The following is a 25,399-nucleotide window of genomic DNA, read 5'->3' as shown; positions in this document are numbered from 1 at the left end:
AATTATTGCAAGGCAATGAAAATGCAACAACAGTGTCGGAAAAAAATGGTAAAAAATGGTAAAACAACAAATGGAAAAAAATTGAAGTCATCCTTGCAGTCGGCATAAGGATAGACTGGGGCATTTACTTTAACTCGGAAAACAAGTGAAAAATTGAAGAATATATAGTGGAATAATTCTGCAGAAATCGTACATTTCAATTCAATTGATTTGTTTTTCATCTTGTACGTTAAGAGGATCAACCAGCGAAAGGAAAATGAAATGGAGGGATTAATTGGGCATACAATTTTGTAGTAATGTTTATTAAATTATTTTATTATCTTATTATTTTATTTGTTTCGAAAAAATTGCGAAACATTTTTTTTCTATAATTTTATGGGAATCAAATATGGTGAATAATTAAATCTTTAATTAAAACATTTCATTTCTGATAACTTTATAACCAAATTTACAAGCCATACGGCATGACCTTCCTAACAGAAATAAAAAAAATAACCAAATTAAGAACTGATTAATTTTATAGGAGAAATGCACACATATCACATGAACGCAATTTTATTCACAAATGCTTATCTTATCGTCTCTCCAACCTCCAAATTTCAAACGACTGCAAATATTAAAAATTAATTAATCATAGCCAAGTAAGCATATGAACGTCTAATAACCAAGAGCCTGAAGGAATTTCAAACAGAAAAAATACCTAATCACGTATTTTCCAATTTCTAATAGCACAACAACATTCCATTAATGCCAGTACAGTGTTTAAATCATTTTAACGTTAAAACGAATTAAATCGTTGGTAAATTCCAAAAGCTTGTAAGGACAGCAATGCTGTTGATCCATTTTCTTGACTTTGTCCACCTTTCCTATGCAATTCGATAAGTTGCTTGTCTTCATTAACTGAGGTGAAACACCGCCACGTCCCAGCGAGGTGTAATCAGCAGCAAAATGAAAAGCAATGCTAGAAGTTCTATGGTCGGTGATGATCGCTTGCATCTCACGAACCCGTAGCCCATTTGTCTGCCAATTACTTTAAAAAAGGGTTCACATCTACCAAAAGCAAAATTAGTATAATAAGCTGTGGAGCTTAAACTCACCTTTAAGCCAACTTAAAGTTTGTTTTAACCAGACTGAACTAAATAAAATCTTTATCATACTATACAACTTCCCTTATTTTACATCTGTTCTTACAATTAGAGGTTTGGTCTTAGGTCCTGAGGATGATTATGTCGTTTTATGTTTTATTAATCTTTGTAATTTAGTTTTCAAATATAAAACCATTTTCATTTCCCATATTGCCAGTACTAATGTAATGATCATTTTAATGCAAAAGTTTAGAAAAATGTCCCAAATTTTAATATACACGCGTCTTAATTCTTTAATTTTAAAGCTCGTTAAAACACATACAGAAAAAATAACATCTGGTAAAAAAGTAAACAACGAAATTTCATTTTTTTTTCTCAGCCAAGCTCACACAACACGCTTACAGTCAACGAACTTTACCCATCATGGCGCTTTACCTACTGCCATGCCATCCCCCTGTCCATTACTTCAAATGGTCAGCTTTTTCCAGCAGCACAGAAACATTAATGCCGATAAACAACATCCACTCAACTAAGCACGTCAATGTGAAGAGCAACCGATGTGCTATGAAAAATTAAAACGGCACAAAAGCAAACCGGGTGGTACCGAGCACCGAACGGGTGGTGCCCCTTAATCAACAACAAAAAAAAAAGAAACGAACCCTTAAAACAAAACAAACACACATACTTTACACCACCGAACCATACGGCAAAATCAACATTGATCCAGAGGGAAACGCGTTGAAAATGCGCGAATAAAAATGCAAAACGCAACACAAAAAGCTTTTCCTACCGAACCTCCAGCCCCGGGTTTGTACCTTTCTACTCCTTCAGTGAAATCCACTCTCCTCCCCCTAACCCCCTTTCGTCCCTATTTCTCACATTCTCTCGGAAACAACCATGCAACAAAAAAGGACCAATTCGACAAAAGGACATCATCAGTTCGAGCACTTTATGGCCAGAACAGTCACCCATCAGTAGGTTGCCGGTTGCCGCGCACAACACGGTCCTTTGTTTTTTGGTGTGTTATAGCATTTATACATTCAATGAACAAAAAAAAAACGAAAGAGCAAACGAAAGCGAAAGAAGCGCTGTGGAATGAATGTGATGGTGTAGATAAACATAAACGTTATCATAATTATGATAGCTTTATGCATATCATTTAGCAGCAAACCATCAGCTGCCGTTACTGTCACGAAGAGCGAATCGTGCTAGGGTGTGAGTCACAAAAGCAAAAAAAAAAACAACACAACAGTTAACATATTGGTGGGCAATGATGGGGCAACAGAGAGAAATAAATAAAAACAACAACACACACACAAAAAAAACACATCCAAATGACGTTACAACGTCGCGACACAATATGGCTGCCTTGCCTTGGACATAACGTCCTTCCTCTCCCGCCTCATTTCGTCCTTCGATTGACCCGAAAACGATCAAAATAGGAGGCGGGATCGTAAGATTACTTGCGGAGGTTGTGTTTTTAGTCAATCCCCAACGGTTTCATTCCCTCTTTCATCATCACCTTGGTGAACAAAACCCGTGCAACGACCCCCAATCCTCCCGATGCATTAGCAACGAGAGGCTGAAATGGGAATGGGAACACGAATTGACCTTTTTCTGTTATTATCTCTCTCTTAATCACTGCGTTTGCTGACCGGGTGTAATGGAAGTCTTCTCGTGCTCACAGTTGCTAACTGAAAGGAACCGTTAGGATCCAAGCCGAATGAAGCATTTTAATTTTCCCTAACCACCATTTTCCTTTGGTACGAAAAAAAATTAAATCATGACAAATAAATACAAAAACAAAGCCGTTGGAAATAAAGAAAGTGGCATCGTGGCATTTATATGCGTATTAACGCGGCTTCGACATTTTCCTACCACATCCTTTTCCATGGAGACGCCTGGTGGCCCGTAGGCGATGAACTTTTGATTTCAATTTTTCCATCCAGTACATGCGACCATACGACCGGCGATACAACAAACGCCCAGTAGATTTTACGCTCACGCTGGACATTAACGTGCTTAATTGCTTGTAATTAAAGTTTGTTACCAGCTTGCTTCCGCTTCCGCGTGGGTGAGAGATTGCTTTTCCGCTTACGAATTCGTTTTTTTTTATTTAATTTCTTCGTAATGTGAATGTTTCTATTTATATATATGGAAGTATATGAATGTGTGCGTTAGTATTGAGTGTTTAGTGAAGCGAAGAATTAATCGTTAATCGCTGTGTTGCGTCCAGCAACAAAGATTGCGTCCAGCAATCACAAATTTCTTTCCCTAAAATATTTTTTCGCGACACGCAGTTTTCTTTAACTATACTCTATATAGCACACGTGTATTTTGTGTGTTAGTGTGTGGATTGTGTGTGGTGAATTGGTATGGTGTTAAAAAAACCTCTGCTTCTTCTCTGAGTCGCTAGGGAAAGAGCCCTGGCGCCAGCTTCGGTGGGCTTTTATTCAGCGGCACTCATCTCGCTCAGCCGAATATCCTCGCTTAGCCGAAGCTCCTCACTCAGCCGAAATCGCTATCTAGCGTCATCTAGCGGGAATTCATCTATCTAGCGAAAGTTCAATTGAACCGTTTTGCAGAACACGCTGTATAAATTCTACTCGTGCAGTAACGCAGCGTTACTGCAGTGTTGGCATACCGGTTTTTCTAAGGCAGTGTTGTATAACTTAAATTTGCCCAATATCAAAGCTCATTCAACAAACCCTGCATGTTCACTAGATTGATGTGGCTTTTGATTGTTGTACAGGATCTAAGCCTACTTCAACTTATCGAAATGTGAATCGATGCAGTCAAATGCTTAAAACGATGGTTTACGGTAGGACGATGCTAAATATTCCTTAGTAGGCTGGCTCAACAAATGGTACAAGTGGTGCGGTTTCCAGAGTGTGTTGGCCAAGTGAAAGTATTCAACAACGCAAAATGAACCGCATTTTATCACCAGAATAGTGAAGCAATATTGTACGAAGATTTGACATTTTTGAATTGCTGAGCGGGAATTGCTGGATGGTAGTGGCACGCGTATCTACACCATAGAACGGGCGATCAAATCCCATCCAGGCCAAACCCCTGTACGCAGGGCTAACTGTCTCGCTACGGCCAGTAATGACTGGCCAAGACTTCTTCAAGTTGTAATGAATTTAAAAAAAGAGAGTGAACTCAATACCAGGTGAAGATGCCTGTTAAGGATAAAAGCAATAGCTGGTTAAGATGGTGATAATATTACCAGGACCGGGGAACCGGGCCACTGGTACGCAATTGAACATTGCCAATTTTGAAAAACAGTGAAAACATTCATTAATATACTGCGTTAAGCCGATCTCATTCGTTGTCGGTGAGGGGTAAGGAATTTTGGATTTCCTTAGACATTTTATTCAAGAAGTTACTATTTTTTAGGTTACAGAAAACGGAATACATGTCATGCGCTCCGAAAATATTCCTTTTCCGTGGTCGATCCTATAATGACACATTATGAAATCAGGATTGAAGAGACGCCCAGTCTATCTCAAATGTAGTTTTTTCTAGCTTCTATCAAAATCTTCCGTACTTGAATTTTCCCTATTTTGGCGATTGTAGTGGAATTATTGTGCGCAATTCCGACTGAGCCAAGTTCATTGCGCAATAGTAAATTAATGGAGATATGTAGTAAATTGGAAATTTTAGATGGTTGAATAGAAGCAATTCAAAACCACGATGGCCGGGCTAACATTAGCCTTGACCAACTTTGAAATCTGCAAAAAGAACGAATAATTCTTAAATCGGATATCAGTAGCTCGCGATGAAGGGTAAGGAACATTTCGATTTGATAAAAAATACTTTCACAGGTTATTTTTCCCTTTGGTTTTTACACCTGATGTTCGAAGCAAATTGGCATATTCAGTCTGTAAGGCTGGATTTCACTGTAAGTACCGTAGTATCGCCAATGTAAGCCGTAACTACATCAGAAAATTTTCAGCTTGATAAAAAAAAACTTTTACTAGATGTGACGAAAACTCCATAGAACATACCTCGGCATTACGTAGATCTGTTGTGTAGCCCTGTAACCGGGCCTATTAACTAGTATTATTAAAAGCTGGTAAAAAAACCGTTACAAGGTAACGTTACAACATAGTTCAATGACATTCATTTGCTTTTTATTTTGGAAATTTTACAGCAATACCAACACTTGGCAGATATTTGTATTGATCATTGTTAAAAGATAATGCGAACGAATTTTTATTTCACATTAAAGAACAATACCGAGAATAAAGTATTGTTGCTTTACCCTTTAATTTAAATTGCTGAGTTTAATTATTGTTTCTTGTTTCACGTCCTTTGCGTTTCTTTTTGCCGGAAACAATCACTTTTCCACTACTCGATCGGACACCGTGCACCTCACAAAACATGCTGCGCTTCTATCTATCAAGGCAAGGCAGGAAAACCAAATCCCTCTATCACATCCTCTATTGATATTGGATGCATCAATGTACGTCCGAGCCACTAGTAGGTGTTTGAGATTTTTTTTTACTTTGTTAACAACTCTTAATAAAAATTGTGTGGCATGATACAAGAAAACTATAAACAATATTATAGTAACAAAATTATAATATAATAATATATTTTAATAATAATAAAAAATGATAAGAAAAGTTTATAATAATAAGAAAAGACTACGATTAAATTCAATATTATAAAATACATTTCGAAAATATAATTTAAAAAAAATGTCACTGAATGGACAGCATAACAACCAATATGGACACCCAATACAATGCATCGTTTTCCCTACACAATAAAACCCACAGGGCACGCTAGTCTGTCCCGTAGCGCCCGGATATCCGGGACGAGTAAGTGACCCCGGACACGAAGCCACGCGTCTACAAAGCGCGTGGCACAGTGACGACCGATAATTAAGTTACACTCGGAATAACAATCCCTTTCCCTTCGAAGGGTTTTGCGGAAGTGGTTTTATTTTCTTCCAAACGGGTTGGTAAGAAGTAGCATCACGCTGAAGCTTCCTCTTCCTTCGGGGTTGCATTCGACACTTTCCGATTGAACCGGCAATCGGACAAACAACGTTAGATACTGGTTTGTGCAAAACATATCACACTACACAAGCTTCTGTGGAACAAAGGGTACGTGAAGTGCAATCTGATTTTCGCTTTTGTTACATCGCATCATCCCTGACCAGGGGACGACGAAACATTGGCGTTAAAATGGGATCGTGTGTGGGTGATTTTTATATCTTAGTTTGTCACATAAGAGCAACAAACAACTGTGCAGGAAGCGAAACAAAGGATATTAACTAACATTTGCTTTGACTAGTAAAAGCTCCTTGCAAATCATTGTCTTTAAACACGCTGATTTACAGTTGAGAAATCACCCACACAAATGCCACTGACCGGGACATACGAGAAAGGCACCATGATAATAGCACTGAATGGGAATTAATTTCCCGTTGCATCTCACACATAATCTAAAGCTTCAAAAGTAGCTAAGACCAGAACAATTTATTGCAGAGATTAATCTCCAGGATGGTAAACTGCATCCTACTTAGTAAGAAACACTTTGTGTATTTATGTTGGTAGCATAAGCATAAGTTTTTGCTAATCTTAACTTATGCGTAATAAACCACCGGTGGCTTAAGCGTTTTACTGTAAGTTTGTAGAAACGAGATAATCTTTTCCATTGGACCACCACTGCTTTCGTACAAAATCGAAGAAAAACAGTAGATAGTTTTCCAGTAACCGTTTGCCTCGTAAACGAGGGTAACATAATGTGCTTTTAATATGGAACAGAGTAGAGATGAGAATAACAACTCGTTTTAGTGAATCAACTCAGAGTGAATGAGTCGGTATTAGGAGTCAGCTCGTTTAACGACTCATTTCGGAGTCGTAGGTATAAGTTAAGGTTCGGTCATTTTACTCACGCATGAGTGTAAGTATGTAGCCGTGGTGAGTCGAGTCGCAAAAAGAGTATATACGTGAGTTGAAACGAAAATGTGCGAGTGAGTTGAAACAAAAATGAGTTGAAACGAAACGTTTGATACACATCAGTTGAAACGGAATACTCAAACTAGCCAAATGAATGTACTGCTCGCTCTATATAGAAAAAAATTCTAAAAATTTGAAAATTTTCGAAGGCTATATATAGCCTTAGTTTTTTTTTGAGCAATTTAGCAAAATTTATAGATGTGATATATTTTAATGCGAAGTTGTTGCAATAAGTTTCTTTTCACTCAAATGATGCTTTAAATTAAAAAAAGAATGAAAAATCAGATAAAATAAAAAAAAATATTTTCACCTCGAAAATTTCATAAGGCTTACCCCTTACGTTTTTTTGAGTAATTTTGCAAAAAAAATAAACTTGATTTTTTTTCACTTTTCACTCAAATAATGCTTTAAATAAAAAAAGGGTGAAACATAATAAAAAATTCAAAAAAATAAAAAAAATGAAAATTTCCTAAGGCTCATTTTTGCACCAAGTTTTGTCTATAACTCGGTCGGTATCCAATCGATCACCAATCTTTATCCTGTGGTCGATAGATGGCACCAATGGCTACATTTTCTTCTTGGACGGCCATGCCCTCAGGTGTCCGTGCCAGAAGTTATTCGAAGAACCAAGTTCCATACCCTGTTTGAGAAAATGTCAAATTTTCCTCATTTTTTCTAAAAAAAATTTGCCTATAACTCAGTCGGTATCCAGCGGACCGCCAATCTTTAACCTGTGGTCGGTATATGGCACCAATGGCTACATTATCTTCTTGGACGGGCATGCCCTCAGATGTCTGTGCCAGAAGTTATTTGAGGAACCAAGTTCCTTACTCTGTTTGAGAAAACGTAAAATTTTTCTCATTTTTGAGCAATTTAGCAAAATTGAAAAATGTGATATATTTTAATGAGAATTTGTTGCAATAAGATTCTTTTCACTTAAATAGTGCTTTAAATTAAAAAAAAGAATAAAAAATCAGAAAAAAAATTCAAAAACATTTTCCACTCGAAAATTTCATAAGGCTTACCCCTTACGTTTTTTTGAGAAATTTTGGAAAAAAAATGAAATTGATTTATTTTAATGCCAATTGGTTGCAATGAGTTTCTTTTCACTCATATAATGCTTTAAATAAAAAAAGAGTGAAAAATAATAAAAAAATGCTATAAATTTGCAAATTTCCTAAGCAGAGGCGGATCCCGTTTCATGTCCTTGCCAATCAGACTAGCCCGCTTGTTCGCTTAAATAGGTTTGATAGTTAGGCAGAGCGAGAAGTATATTCATTTGGCTAGTTTTGGGTATTGTTCACATGTATTCCGTTGCAACTCATGTGCCTTAAACGTTTCGTTTCAACTCATTTTTGTTTCAACTCACTCGCACATTTTCGTTTCAACTCACGTATTTACTCTTTTTGCAACTCGACTCACCATGGCTACATGCTTACACTCGTGAGTGAGTAAGTGAAAAAAGAGTCGCTAAAACTCCTCGTTCGAACTAACGCTCGTCGCTAACTAACGTCGCTAAAAACGAAACTCGTTCAATACAACGTTTCAACTCACTATCTCACTCTTACTCACTTTGCACATCTCTAGAACAGAGCGTTACTTGAATTAAACCAAAAATAATTCTTCAATGCAGAACGATTTATTTTCGAAAGGATTTTTTTTTAAGATGATCGAATAGTTGCAGGATGAGAATCTGTGATGAATCCGGCACTTTAATATAATTTTAAAATATAATTTAATACAATTAAATTAATCTTTTGTTTTTCAAATTGAATGAGAATTATTAAGAAATAATAATTATTATGATTATGAAAAAATATTTAAATAACATGTATTTTTTACATGTTTTTCTGCAGGCTTTAAGCCTTCACACAATCTATAATTTTAAAAACATCACGAAAGAAGATAAAATTAAAATTAAAATAAATTAATGACAAAAAAGCGGCCGTTTATAGTTGAAAATCCTTCATTTTTTTAACATTAATTTCAGAAATCACGAAAATGTAATAAAAAAGGATGAATTATTTCCAAATATGTTGACTGTAGATATCCCTTAACACTAGAATTACCGCATCTGTCTTTTTGACTGGAACGCTTCAATTTCATCACATTAGTTTTTAAGGTTAAACAATGCTATTGTAGTTAAAACATGATTTACATACATATATATTCTATAGTAAGATCTAAAAGAAACAATAAAATATGCTCCAACTATTCGAAGTTGTTTAAAAATTAATCACGCACGAAAAACGCTTAAAACGCTTGGTAGTTCTAGTGTTAATTAAACGAACAAGTTTGATTTGAATTCAAGAACATATATTAATGCCTTTCTTTTCAAATAGATTTTCACATTCCGTGTGTTGGATTTTGGCAAAGTACTGAATTATACATAGATTGACATTAAGTGGGACATCCATTTACACTCAACAGATCTCTCACAACCCAAAAAAATCAATCATTCATTAATCAAAAACAAATCTTTTCACTAAAGATTTAGCTCTTTTCGTACATTAAGAGCATAAAGTCATGTTACAAAAAAAACCATTGTTTCTTATAAAATCGCAACATACAAACGCATTTTACAGAGATTGATATAAGTCATGCATCAAATGCCATAAAAATCCTATTCTCTTTCCCATCTTGCTGAGTTGCACCTTAAAAGCTTCTCAATTTATATTTCCCGCCTGCAGATTGAAAAGGCAAATTTATGATCACATGCTAATATATTTTGCTCCTACTGCGAGACAAAAAGAAAAAAAACCAAAAAAAAACTAGAAACTGTTTCAATGATGCCAACGCCAGGGCACCGGACGGTGAGCTGATTAAATAAAATATTATAAAACATACCGTTCCCGCCAATCCCCTGACATACTTTCATACATCTCTCAGCTCTCGCAGTGCAATTTAATGCTTCCTGCAAACCACTCGGAGTGCACCGAGTGCAACACTGTCCAAGGCAACCAAGTATTGAATATTTTTCACCTTAAAGCTCCGAACCCACCGAACGGAAGCACTGACAGGTGGCAACCGGACCGGACGTGAAGGGAAATGGTGACTTCTATTTCTGGGCTTTAGTGAATCCCATCCACTGTGATGCAGCGGAAGTGCATCTTCGTAAATAAACACCCGCGCCCCCGGGGGCGCACCCTCTCCGCACCTCTACATTTCCGTTCACGGGAAATCGTCGGGCTTTGTTACATGCTCTCTTCCTTCGATACCAGCACAGTAGAGCAAGCGGACGATATCGGGTCTGGCATGAATTGGTGAACGGACATTCGAGAATGCACCGAAATGATTGGCTTTCCTTGGCAACCACGGGCCATCTTTTAAGCGGGGTTGGATCTGTTTTGGAAGGATTTTCCACCCGGCCCATTTGATGCCTTCCGAAAAAGGTACCGGACATGGTACAAAAGCGTTCACTTCTTTGGCATGACAACGTCTCAAAATGCTTTCCCTTAAAAGTCATACCATCCAAACCCCGACTTTCTTGGTTAGAAGAACCAGCACGATAGAAAGACGTTTGCCGTATTACACTAAAACCCAACACTGAACGGTGAATGACTTCCTTTGAGCGAAGCGGAAACATCTTCTTCGAATTTAGCATTCATTGTGTGTGTGCATGCATGTTCTGGAACGTGGCTACCATAAAATCATGCAAGCAATCTTTCGGCTAACATTGTGCACTGAAACAGTTGCCTGGGATCCGTAATACGGAACTCGTGGCATACATGACCGCAGGCTGATAGCTGATTAAATTTAGAAATTTTCTCAATTAATTAAAACCAGCACAGAATGCAGCAATGGGAGCAACAGTACATCCAGCATTACGAGGAGATTTAGAACATGCACACAGGTACATAGTTACCGTTCATTAGTCTTGGGTTTTGAGCGTCAAAACCTTGAAAGACACTACCTTTCAAAGGTGTGACTTCAATTAGGAGTAGCAAATCTCATCATATAGTATAACCGTTCTAATGCAGTTAGATGTGCATTCAGGTGTACATATTTCCAAATGAATATTCAAGACAAAAAACATCACCTGTGCTTTAATTCTTCGACATCCAAGATTTTATTAAATTTATGCTTTTTAACCTTGGAACAGCTAAAATTTCAATTAAATTAAAAATTGTATGATCACAACCATCAGTGCACAAATTCCCTCAAGCTAAAGGCGACATGTATGCAACATCTTACCAAAGTCAGTGGTCAATAAATGCATCCCAATACCTGAGTAACATTTCCGCATTCAGTTTGCCCATCCGCTGATTATTCATAATTTTCATCAACAAACAATTCCCCCGCTTTCCACCCTCAAAAACGCTACGGTTGGCATCGGCATCTGCTTCCTAAATGCAGTCCCAGCCCTCAGCCTTTGTCGAATTTTGCAAAACACCGCCAAGTACTTCCACGCGAGCGTTTAAACGTGTCGTCCCCGGGAGGGCGGAACCCCACCCGATTGATTCGTCCTCTGGCTACATGCATGCATATTTGCACGTATGCAAATAACCAGCCCGAACAATGCAAAGATGAACACGAGCGATGGTTATGCAACGTAGCGCGGTCTGCGATGAGTTGAGACCGGGAAACTAGTGATGGGCGCTCTGGAGTAGACCGACGGCTCTGGAGCCAGCTCCGACCATACAACTCCGGAACCGGCTTCAAATTCAGCTCGGAGCCGGTTCGGAACCCACGGCTCCAGAGTCGGTTCGGTAGTCGGTTCCGAAGTCGGTCCCAGAGTCGATCCCGGAGTCGATCCGGGAGTCGATTCCGGCCTCGGTTCCGTAGTCGGTTGTAGCGCCGGTTCCGAATTGGATTCCGGAGCCGATTCCGCAGTCGGTTCCGGAGTCGATCCCGGAGACGTTTCCGGAGTCGGCTCCAGAGTCTATCCGGTAGCTGCTTCGGTAGTTGGTTCCGAAGCCGGTTCGGTAGTCGGTTCCGGAACCGGTTCCAGAGTCGGTTGCGGAGTCGGTTGCGGAGTCGGTTCCGGAGCCGGTTGCGGAGTCGTTTCCGGAGTCAGTTCCAGAGTCTGTCCCAGAGTCGATCCCGGAATCGATCCCAGAGTCGATCCCGAAATCGATCCCGGAGTCGATCCCGGAGTCGATTCCGGCCTCGGTTCCGTAGTCGGTTGTAGCGCCGGTTCCGAATTGGATTCCGGAGCCGATTTCGCAGTCGGTTCCGGAGTCGATCCCGGAGACGTTTCCGGAGTCGGCTCCAGAGTCTATTCGGTAGCTGCTTCGGTAGCTGCTTCGATAGTTGGTTCCGAAGCCGGTTCGGTAGTCGGTTGCGGAACCGGTTCCAGTGTCGGTTGCGGAGTCGGTTCCGGAGTCGGTTCTCGAGTCGGTTCCGGAGCCAGTTCTGGAGTCGGTTCCGGAGTCGGTTCTGGAGTCGGTTCCGGAGTCGGTTGTAGAGCCAGCTCCGGAATCGATTGTGGAGCCATTTTTCCCATCACTACGTGTAACATACGGTACACCTTTTGCAGGTTTGCATTATATTTCTCTGCTCAGCAAGTTCAGTGCTTCATGTGCTGACAAACAACGGAGATGTGTTGAATGAAAAATGCACATTTGCACAAACAGAAAAAAACAAACACACATTCACACACACACACACAAAAAGTGCACACCTTAACGGAATGTCATCTAAAGTTTAATTGAAAAATGTATACAGCCATCGCAGCTCAGGCAAAACTTATCGGCAGCTCCGTAAAAGGGCATACCGACCCGTAAGTTAATGCCATAAATTTAGCGCCCTTTGACAGTGAAGCATTGTTACTACCTTCAGACAATCGATCATGGCCGCGGGGTGTGTATAAGTTAACGTTTTATCTAAACTATTATCACCCAAGTTAGTTCGAATTGATTGACTCGATTTTCTCACGAAAGTAATAAAGTGCCGTAAGGATCGAGCGTGATCGTATCACGAAGGAAGGCATGACGACACCCGATGCTTGCTGCAGCTGTTGAAGTGCATTTTAAACATCACGTATCGTCGTGGTTGTCGGCTTTTGCTAGCAGCTATCCCATTTAGTAGTTGCTTTCATGAATTCAGCTTCATCCGTCATGTCACCTTTTGCCAAACGGGTCCCCTTCCAATCTACTCCACAAATCCTTCCCACCCCCCGTTTTTTGCCGATGCAAATAGTAACCAAATTCCTATTTATCATCCACGGTCCATCCATAGTGTCGAAGCAAAACCGGGAGGAAGGGCATGAAACGACAAAAGCGACCGGAAAGGTTTGACGCCGCGCGTTCTGCTCATCTGAATATTCACTTGGACCGTCGCGGCAACACGTGCTGCCTGTGCGGCGAAGTGCACGAGATCCAGCGCGAAACGTCAAACCGTTGACACGAGGTCGATCGACCTATGGCTAGCGTCCATCGTCGCACTGCTTCTTTCCCACATTGCCCTCTGTGTCATCATGGTAGAGCGGAGATCTTGGTCCGGCTTTGCTAGATTCCCGCATCGCTCATCATGGGGATACACAAACGTGTACGTAAGCGTTTGCTGTCATCCATTCTAGCGAGAAAATTTTCACGTGAAATGAGATGGAAAAAACTGCGACCAAAAGGGCGAAAACCGTTTGCATGGGACGAGAGCGTAAGTTGGGATGTTTTGCTTAGGAAAATTTATTGGCCTTTTCCACACTTGCGTCGCTCACCAACTCAATCCCCCCTCACTTTCAAAACGTCACAAATCAACTAAAACGGAACGGATGGTCATATATTCGTGCAGGTCCCGTTTTGTTTTTTTTAAAACCAAGAAAAGGAATAAGTACATTTGATCCCGATCCAAAATAAACGTACGGTGCATTCGCGACCACATCACGACTAAACCCCCGGATGTATTCCATCGTTAGCGGATCTGTCCGCCATTAGCTATTATGTGACGGTCCCAAGAGCCACCTAATCTACGACACCTGAACAGTTGCAAATAGTTGGCACAACAGTGACAGTGAACAAATAAACTGTGGCAAATACTTTTTAACTCGCGTCGGAATACATCTTTTCCGCGCATGGTGCGGGAGTAAAATGCATTACTAAAATCCGTCCACAAAACGCGATGCATAATGCAACTGTCAAAATGTTGCCGGGTCACATAAAACAGCTGGAATTTGTTTTGTTTTACAATACAATGTAACACGATAAAACGGTACCGAGAAGATGTTTGAGATTTTATTTATTTATTATTATCGTAGTAATGATCATGGCGTGTTGTGGAGATTAACCTCGAGTTAATTTACATTTTTCGTTAGCTCCAAACGGACTGTCCTATCCAAGGCATTCACTGATTTTGACTTTTCCATTTTTTTATTTTTATTTTATGCGCAATGAAGTGAAAAAATGCATATTTCAATACAGAAGCGTTTCTAATTAAAAGAATATGCATACAAATAAAAATGTTTAAAACATAAATTGAAAATTAAACATTTAACTTTTTGATAGTTTTTTCTTCGAATCATTGAAATTTAAAAATATTTGGTAGAAAAATATCTGGTTATGATTTGATTTCCGCTCCTGTCGTGTGGAATCGACGCCGTTTATCACATACATTGGCCCTCCACATACACTTCCCATAAATCCAATAAATATTAAGCTGATTTTCCGATATCCGGATTTATAGTCAAAAGAGCAGATGTTTTTTATTTTGAAGCGTGATTTTTGGTTAAAAAATGTGTACATAAATTTACTTTAAAAGATAAAGTAATCAATTAAATAACTCGCTTATTATTATCGCTTATTATCTTACCCCCTTACACACTTTATGTTTTGATTCTTTTTAATATAAATTAGTAGACACTGCTTTGTTCAGTTAATATTAGTTTAAAAAAAAGTTGAAGAACAAACCACTATGTGTAGCCACGCGATAAACATTTTGTTATATTAAAAAAAATATATATATTTTTTACATTAACAAACATTTTTTTTATTCTTTGACTTTAGACAAAAACACATCTCAAAATACAGCAAAACAGATAAATACGATTAACCAATCCACCAACAAATGTCGCAAATTAATCGATCCCTGTTAGCAAAATCTCCTTCCTCCATAAATGTGTTTAGATAATCGACATCGTTAAACGTCTACAAATAATTGGACATATCTCGTCTCGTTATCCCCTGGCCAAATCCGCAACCTTTTGTTTCGGATGTAACCACGCACCACATACACATACACCCCCAATTGTTGGTTTGTTTTGGCCGAACGAAAATCAAATAAAGCAAACACCTGACCACAAGCGAAGCCAACGGTGGCCACCGGTGCTGGATAAACAAATCCCACCGGGAGCCGCCCGTACGCCCATGTGTACCGAACATCATGGAAGGTTTATATTAGAAAGAAGGCTACCGATGAAACCATTAATCACGGTAGAATTAATGGCACAGACACACGCTTTCCTATGCATGGAACAACAACCAAAAAAAAAATCCTACCAATTGTTGGCCTAAGACGTTCGCTAAGAAACGGAACAGGCACAGTTGTGGTGGGTGGCTAAGATTTGTTCGAAGATGTTCGAAGAAAAATCTGACCCAGATGAGAATGTGAGGGAAGTTGATGATTTGCAAGCAAACATCGCAAAATTCCAAAATGTGTGTTCGTTTCACACCATTACCAGCTGATCGTTAAATAAACAGCAAATAAATTAATTTCACGTGCGCATCGCAGCCCCAAAGAAGAAAAGTGCAAGACGACAAAAAAAAGGAAGAAAAAAAATAAATCCAGTTAATGTCTTTTTTTATTCTCACACAATTAATTGATCCTACTTGTACCAAGTAAATTACCGGAGCGTAACAAGAAAGCGTTAAGGTTAACGAATGTAGCTTAGTTTCTCCTATTGCATTGGCATCTGTCATTTGTGGTCGAACAATAATGGCGTGCAATCGATTGTACAATGGAAGATGCATTCTCTGACGCACACGTGCACATACTCATTTGACCTTTTTTTTCACCTTTTCTATAAACTGCAGCAAACCGTGCAACACCCCCGTGCTGGATTAAAAATGATTGAGTTTGTTTTATACAATTTTGCGCGCTTTTTTTTTGTTTGTTTTGCTCCTTCGCTTGAAACGATCAGTTTGTGGCACTAAACTAAACTTCACCCCACCCCGCCACCCGCAACCAATTGTGATCTTTGACATGCCAACACCTTTTAGCAAAGGGCTCCGTTCATAATAATGGAGTAAAATTAAAAAACGCGCTGACGCCACCCAATCATCATCAATCATCGCTGATGGATGCTGAGCGTTCATTCGCTGTGTTGCGCGCGAAGGTGCCTAATAGATGTCAAACATCGGTCATCTCGTTTAGTCGCGTAACGTTGAAGCTCTGGTTCCAAAGCATCCTTACACATGCTACATATGTTTCTACAACATTTACTACATATTGCACACAGTACAATCATATTGGCAGCACTTTAATGTTCATCCACAACCATCCAGCACGGTAAGACCGAGATCAATCTGGTTGGTACGGTTAGTTACAAAACCGTGAACCGGGAAACCTGATACCTCGCCTAACAATCGAATCATACCGGCAAGGATATCTAACTCTGGTGGGGCGGAAAACACAATCCAATCGTATCAGATATCCTTCACCGATTGCCAGAGGAAACAAATACCCTGGAGTCAGGGCTAGCCAATGATGCAGTATAATGGGAGGGGGAAAATACCGTGATGTATTTCCGTTTCCGGAAGCTAGACACACATACATATGCGTTATTTTATCACTCCCGCTTTGCTATCGAATGTTAAATGATGGGTCTCCATAGTCCAGTGGTTGCGTGTGTTTCGCACATCCAATTCATAGTTGCCAACTATGCGTATCCTTGGAAATACCATTTTAGAGTCGGGGTATAGTACAAAAGCTTTTTAGAGGATCTTTTACAATGGTGGCGTTTGAATCCTTTCCTACGATATCATTACCGACAGACGCGAAACGGTCTTGCTTCTTGTGATTGTTTTGAAATTATTGTGCAACTGGTCTAATCGTGATAATTCCTGGCTCAGGATGTAAGGTAATTTAATTCTTTTTGAGGACGACCCTGTGGTGTGTGTGTTAAACGGCGCCAGTTCCACAAGACAGGACCGGTGATCAAATACTATCCCGACCGCCGTAGTAAGGATTTACTATTTGGCTATGTGGTAAAGCAAAGCAAGAATTGGCCAGAAATAATCGACATTACCTATCGGGTTGTTAAGCCAAGAAGAGAGAACCATTTTCATCATTTTCTGTCTGGCTCCTTATTACGCTGCTCTATATTCATATATTCAAAGATATATTTGAAACAAACGGTCCTAGCAGAAATAGTAACACACAAAAATTCTTACAAATGAAAAACGAAACATCAACTCTGATGAAGGTTTCTTACAAAAAAAAAAGAAGAAACTATTAACATTTGCACTATCAATTTAACCACTATTTGCCAACTACTGCGCATCTACTGATATCTTCAAAACAGTGATGTGAGTGAGAAAATGGCACTAAAAGTAAACAAAAAGCTTACACGTGCCCTTAATTCCTGTATGTCACATTCTCGCACGTATGGAAAACATATTAATGTTTCATTTGAGCATGCGAATTGGATGCTAATAGTGTCTTGTAGCTTCTTTTGGTGTTAATAAACAGCAGATGGTGAATGAATTCTCATTTGGATTCGACCTTCTAAAGCAATTACTTATTTTACAATAGTACAATAGTAAAAATAAGTGTTAAGACTTTTATCAAATCTCAACCAAAGTTCTTATTATTTCATATCAATTTGATGAAATGAATGTAAAATTTAATAAAATAATAAGTTGTTCTTGATGAATGAAATGAAGAAGTGAATTAAGGTCGTGATGCTCAAATGGCCAATTATTTAAGTTGTTGATTAAATATTGTTTCTGATTGTTTCTGTGATGACATTAATCTGAGGCATTTCCATATCTTAAAGAAAATCTTCAATAATTCGACTTTAGGCAAAAACCAGATGCTCGTTATGCGAGATTTTGATCGTTAAAAGGGGTTACTTTTTGAAAAAAGTATTAAGCAATCACCGAATGTAGATCTTCTCCTTTGCAAAAGTTCCCTCAACTGTTATTAAAAGGATTTATGTGTCTCGCTTCGGTTAGTCAGAAAAGGCCAACCTCCCCAATAGAGATCGGATCATATTCGTCGTTAATCTTCGAATTCTTCTCCTCTTCATTCTTCAAAGTTTCACTCTCTTTCTCTCTATTTCATCCATTCGTCAAGAGTTCACATCGATCATGGATGATTGGGAAAGTCAGCACAATATTTAAAGATTGAACGACAAGACAGGTATTGTTCCATGGAGATATTGAAAAAATAATTTGTAATTAATTTTATAACAAAATTTGTAACACTGTACATACACTGTACACTGATATACATAGTTTTGAGAGATATCTTAGTAAAATTGCAACATATGCTAGCTTTTAAAACGTGTTCAATAAATCGTTTAAACTAATCGGGTTATAACTACTGTAGCAAAAAAACTAATCTATATTATTTATCTTAACTACGCCATCCAGCGTGACATTAATCGAAAGTTAACGACATGTTTACATTGTTTACAACATCTTATACTGCTGCAAGTAATGTCATTACAATTAGCATCTTCTTGCTTTCTCGAGAAATCTTGCGAACATGGGAGCTCAGTATGTAACCTTCAGGGGCTTAACCATGAGCGTGTTACGCCCGTTTGTAGCGTTTAATTGCGCGTAAAGTAAGTTAACGAACAATGAGTTACTGAAGCATTATCAATATACAACTAAACATTTCCAAAATTGAGCTAACAAATGTTTGTATCCACATAGTCACATAAATTATCAAATTGATAATTCTCCATTGAAGAGTGACTTTCTATTTGTCCCTTCAAAGCATCGATCAAAATATCGCGCATCGGGCTTTAAAGATCTTTCCGCGTGTGTCGCGAATACGATCACCGAAGGAGAATCGAAAAAGGGTAAAGAAAGAAATAAAAGGTAGGGGATAGAGCAAAAGCTACACTCTCATAACGCGAAACGTGCCGTGTCCAGGTTCGATAAACCAGATTTCGCGAGCGGGGAAACTCTTTCCCATATGGTTTCATCCCTCGTTGGCCTCGGCCAAGGCTGGTTCAGGCCCGGCTTGTGCCGTTCTGTGCCAATGTGAAGGCCATGTAAACGACCTTCGGCACGGTTGCTTCGGTTCAGTTTTGCGCCTACCGAAGGGGAGATTAAGCGCATATGTCAGGCGTGAAAACAAGAGATCGATCGTAGAAACGAACGAAACCCCCAAAGCGAGCGGCAGAGGCAGAGAACTTGTTTAACCTTTTTTATATGAATAAATAGTATTGTTTCGTAATTGTAAATGTATGTATATAACTGTATGTAACTATACGTAATAGTGAACCATATTTTGATTCTAAAATTTAAAAAATCAACAACCATTAAACATAAAATATTCTACTATGTTGCGTACATGATACAACAACTTATCCACCATTATTAACCAAAAAAAAATTGATAAAGTCAAGGTTTCGACAGAACGACAGAATAAGAACTCCTGAGCTCTTGTCAAGGCGACAAAACAAAGCCAAGAAATCATATAAAAGTGCTAATTTCATATTTACAAGATCAAATTTTGATTCGAATTTTGAATTTTGAATTTCGGTATTCATCTTTTGAAAAATAATTTCATATCAAATAACCAAAATTCATCACAATTCGCTATTGTTTGACATTTTTATCACTAGTGACAATATTTCCTCTCATTGCAGAAATACCACGACGTGCTTCTCCGGGCTTTGCCAGAAAACGCAACAGAACGCTTTCTTTCGTAGCAATTATGCTAATATCTTTTTTTGTCGTTTTGTTTTTTTTCCCTGTACTGTCGTTCTGTCTATCTGTTGTCGTATTTGTCCAGTTTGGTTAGGCTATTTTTGTATCTGTCTGTTTACTTCCATGTTAGCGCACGTCTGGCATTCGGAATTCGGAATTCGGCTCCCGAATTACGATACAATGCTTGAAAATTTTTGTCCACCGTCGGTACTTAAAATTAGAGAAAAAATTCCAGTTTTTTATTTATAATAATCTATGCAAAAAAAACACTTTAAACAGTATTCATATAAAATATAACTTACCCTATCACAACTCCAATAAAAAGACCTTAGGAAGAGTGGCATAAAATGCAAAATCTGACATTCAATGATGGGTCCAATGATGGGCCGCTTTCGTTTGGTAGCGAACGGACACACTTCCAGGCCACATTCCAATGGGATGGGATGACGCGACATGACGGCGACGACCAGAGTGAAAAATTCCGCGAAGAACTTACGCTAACGGAAAGGCCTGTGACGGGAGATGTACGCATCCCGAAACCCTTTTTACACACACAGACGCACAACAACAACTGGTTCAGGTTGTTGTTTCTACAGCATATCTAACCGGCAATGGTTCGCAAACAACTCCCCAACAAGATCACCTTACCATCTCAATCGATTCCCTCGCTCCATCCATTTTCCACCCCCCCCCCCCCCCCTTTCATTACGTTCCCATAAGTATGGAATGGCATGCGGCACAAAACTGGTCACACGCTGGTAGGGACGATGGAAAAAAGTGGACCCGCCCTTTGATAGACGACACTGAAGGGAACGCACGTTAGGTAAAGTTTTCCACCTGTGTTTTCACGTTCGGGTTCGTGTGTCAGAACATCGGGCGCGTGTTTGGCCCTTGTCGATCAATCAAACATGCGTTGACAACGGTGTACATGCGAGAGAGGAAAATAGGCCCGTTACAGGAAACCATATGGATCTTACTGGGAAAACGGTAAATGTAATCCCAATACACTGCAGATACACATTGCATCAGAGAGGGTAAAATGTGCAAATGCTCGCTCTAAATATATCAACTAACTTTTACACTTATTTGCTTTAGAGATTTTGATTTTTGCTCAAATTTGCATTCTAAATAACAGTAATATTTGTAGTGTGAAAATTAGTTGCCATTACATGCATAACATCACACTAGCCAATTGAGCTAGTCATGAGAAAGACACCGGACAGTCAATCCGTTAAGTATTTTTCGATTATTAAGATAGAAGCGATCGGGTTTTGTTGATAGATGGGAACGGTGATCTGAGAGTAGCTTTGATCGTTAGCACAGCCTTATTACCCTTGTTTGGCCTTATTTACTCGTAATACGAGGGTTAGTCCTGCACACAGGTATTCGGTACACAGGGGATTTTATCCCGGTCCTATCGTGTAAAGACTGGGGTCGCTATCGCATACAATACCGCTCAAGGTTGTAGAATAATTAATGATAAATAAGTAAATAAGTAAATTCTTTGACCGCGTGGACAGATTAAACATTACTTCCATTCGGTGTCATTCTATAAATGGCAAGGAACGTTTGCATTATAAAATTAAAGTATTGCAGAAATTGTCGGATGCCAAAGTAATCCAAACATATCACAAATAATTAAAAGGAAATATTCAAAACCATTTGTGAATTGCTTAAAACGGTTGCTCGATGATGACAAATGGCGCCGGTTCCACTCGACAGGACCGGGTATCACATCCCTTTCGGATCGTTCCCAACTAACAAGGACTGACCTTCCGGATACGTGGTAAAAATAAGTCTAGTCAGCCGGAAATGGCCGGCATGGCCTTAGAGGCCAAGGAGAGAGAGAAACTCTTCTTGAACGCAGCGCAAAAAACCCACGAAATCTTTCTGGTGAAGTCGTAACATCCAATGGAAAGCCAAATGATCTCGGCTGAAAGTCGATGCTGTGCGTATGTTGTAACCATGTGAGTGTAGTGTACCATTAATAACTAAAATTTAAATATGAAGACGCTATCTATCTTATCGAACAATTCCCAGTAGTGATGGGCAAAATGCTGTTTTGGTTGGAATCGATTCCGGAGCGATTCGGAATCGGAACCGGAATCGGAACCGGAATCGGAATCGGAATCGGATCTGGAATCGGAATCAGAACCGATTCCGAATCGATAGTTACGATCAATAGAATACATTAGTGTGTTGTACTTTTCTGAATTATGTAGGCAAATTATGTCAGACAACGTCAAAGCTAACATTCACTTTAGTAATTACACTGGAAAAAATCTGTCGGCAATAGAAACAGCTCTCTGGACAGTTCAGTTCTGGAATCGGTTCCGGAATCGGATCTCTTGATGTTAAACGATCGTATCGGAGTAATTTCTTGAGAAAATTGCAATTTGGTAATATTTTTATTCATAAATTACTTTTAAAGAAACAAACATTTACAAAAAGTTTGTTGCCATTTCCAAAATATAAAAATCATGCTAATTAATTCGTGCTTTAGAGATTGTGAAGCATGATACAAAAAGTTCTATTACATTCTATCGCTCACACCGATCTTCCCAAGACCTGATCTTACCAGATTATCACCTCTTGCGTACTTACTTACTTAGCCAAGTACGTTCATGATTCCAAAATTCCCCTGAAAACAAGCATCATTAAATGAGTTCTATTTCGGATGAAATATTTGAAAGTTATCCTAAAACTAAAATAAAAATGATATAATTTAAACTTATACACTTGGGCAAACTTGATCAGAAACGGTAATTATCAGGATTAACCAAAAATCCCAAAAGTTGTAAAGAAGAAGTCGATTTTTACCACTTCGATGGATATTCAGATAAAACCTGGAACATTTCGTCCAGCATTAAAAATAAACTTCAATCCAGTTCTGTATAAAAAAGAGCGTCTGAGCGGTGGAGGACATATTTATAATTATCATCTACAATTAGGTACTCAAGATCCGGTTCTTCTTGTTATGTTTCGATTGTGATGTGATTTACCAACCAAAAACACGCTTCAAAAAATGAGAATATTGTTTCAGAAGGTTGTGAAATCAGTTGAACCTTCGTTTTGTTGTCGACAATATGTCTACTAAATTATCAAAAAAGAATTCCAAGCTCGAATCAAAGTAATCACTTAGCATATGTATTTTAAGAAGAAAATAAAAATAATACCATCAAACCATTTAAGGTAAACGATCCTTTTTAAATGTGATCGTATTCTTTCATCGTTTTGCTTGATTTGTGGAGAATCTTCTAGAGCAACGTCTGGTGAAAGCAAGGCTTGACGAACAAACCGTCTCCACTCGGAATCGCTACACAACTCGTGACAAAAATGAGAACAAAACTTTCGGCAATAGTCTCAAGATAAAAGGCTTACAACCCCACAGCCAGACATAGCCCGGCGTAGAAAACATACGCACGATCAATGGTAGCAGCTGCAACGGTTCGGAGACGAGATATGTTGTGCTATTTTTACTATGTTTTCAGCTGCTTATCAGCAAGATCCAACTATTACGGTTACATGCTTAAGAAGATGACTGAACCCAAAGCGTCAAGAAGCGATAACCGGGGAAAATCCCGTCTAAATAAACTACAAAGAATTAATTCTTTTCACATAAAATGATCACCATAAATAACTCAAAATTGGAAAAATTGTTTTATTATAGTTAGAAACCCGATAGAAACCGGACGACCATTCTATGGTAGATTTTACAAACAAAAAAAATTAACGTTTATAAACGCCCGTTCATATCGTCTACCCAAAAAGAAGCCCTCACCAATATGGTCCCCCTTCATGGGCACTTTGGGAAGTGTTTTAATTGCGTTTGCGTAAATCGTGACGCTGGTGGCGTACGCCCGCTGCACCGCTAGCGCACGCCAAGCTAGACGACTATTTATTTATTTACTCACAATTGACTGATTTATGCGAGCAAATATCCGTTTATTCGATGGCAATGAAAGTGGTGATGCGAGCTAGGCCCTGATCGGGGTTCGATCGATTTTGCGCTTTAGGGGGAAAAAAATTCCGGAAATCGAAAATGTTGGTGTGGAGTACAGTGCAACTGACCATTCAGCTTCTTACTGTACTATTTCGTAACAAAATTTATTTAAAAAAAATCGTGTCAATCGAAGTGCCCAACACTGGTGCGAAAGGTGATATTACCTGGTGCGAAAACATGGTGGTACCATTACAATTTATTACCTGAATCAAAATCATCACCCAAACCTGCAATACTATCAAGTTCAACTGGTGCAAGTATTAATATATACACATGTAAAAGTCAGTTAATAAAAAAAAAACAATAAAAAAACAACCAAACGAAACTGAAACCATAAAACCGAAATGAGGCCGATCGGTGACGATCGACGATACGCTGCAAAACAAGAATTGTTCACCCAACGGACGCGATCATCAACCACGAGACAGTTGTATTTATTTAAATTCATTAACGCACGATGAAAATCGTGCCGACCGGCGTTTGCAGTTGCAGCGTTGCGGACGTTTTTGCTCTTTTGTTTGTTTTGCTTCGTCCCAGTCCCCTTTCACGACGAAGGTGCAATAAATATTGAGTGTTCGTATTTTCGCACAAAAACCTTAAGCGGTTCGCGGTTGATTGCTGCAGTGCAGATGGGTTCAAGTAACTGGCAAAAAACTTGCACTTTATAAATTGAATTAAATATTATCGATTTTGGTTTTTTGTTACAATTTCTACAACACAACACATTGGATGTTAAGCAGTAAAACATGATTTTCCTCAAGAGAAAGATGCACTTTAGTAAGACGGAGTCATGCGTACCATTCATACTACTACAACCGCACGTATGTCACACATCAGCGCACATCCAAAAATACCCCTTTGCTAATAAAATGCACAAATACGACATGGGACGTTTATAGTACGAACGAGATTCCGTACAAAAAGGTGTGAATAAGATACACCACTGATCCACATTTTGCCATTCAATGATCAGCGTTGGTCGACATCTTTATAGGCGTCGTGTTTTCTTTCCTCAGCTCAGTTTAATAAGCCAGCCAGATTGTAAGATCGTCATAATCGTTTGCTAGTTGATCTTTTTAGACGGCTTAATCAATTTTGCTACAACACCCTACAACTTGACATCACTTAGAAGGTGAGTATACGTAGATAATCATCTATAGTAGCAAGATCTTCCCGTATGTATTCTTCTTTTGTGATACTATATACTCAAAGTACTCATATGTTTTTTTAAATTATCAGTCAAATAAAATAGAAAATCGTTATTTAATACATATTGGTTTCGTTTTTAACTATTTTTTCATAAAGACTAAAAATGGGACAAAGTAGTCAAGTCAAGTCGCAAGTCCTTCGTAGTACCCCTTTTTTAATCCACCTCATGATTTCAACACCTTCAGAATGTCTACGTCTGATTGAGATCTGATCTGAATCTGAGTCTAATTGAACATTTTCGCTTAGCATCAGTAACCTACAAAAGTTTCCTGTGGGTCTTTGTCCATTTGTTACATTAAAATCTTGTCA

The 25,399-nt window shown here is 38.8% G+C and overlaps 2 protein-coding genes across 7 annotated transcripts in view; both read right to left on the bottom strand.

The window, feature by feature from the left end:
• The window catches only part of LOC125764280 (uncharacterized), a 153,973-nt gene that overhangs the window by 124,743 nt on the left and 3,831 nt on the right, over positions 1–25,399 (bottom strand). The window lies entirely within an intron of this gene.
• LOC125765512 (protein TsetseEP-like) lies at positions 11,943–12,497 on the bottom strand. Its single transcript, XM_049430732.1, has 2 exons — positions 12,351–12,497; positions 11,943–12,278 (listed from the first exon to the last, which is right to left on the bottom strand). The coding sequence occupies exons 1-2, from the start codon at positions 12,495–12,497 to the stop codon at positions 11,943–11,945; spliced, it is 483 nt and encodes a 160-aa protein (XP_049286689.1).

This window comes from Anopheles funestus, chromosome 2RL, assembly GCF_943734845.2.
Source record: "Anopheles funestus chromosome 2RL, idAnoFuneDA-416_04, whole genome shotgun sequence".
NCBI lineage: Eukaryota > Metazoa > Arthropoda > Insecta > Diptera > Culicidae > Anopheles > Anopheles funestus.
Note: the sequence above shows the minus strand (reverse complement) of the source record. Positions and strands in the feature narration are given on the sequence as shown.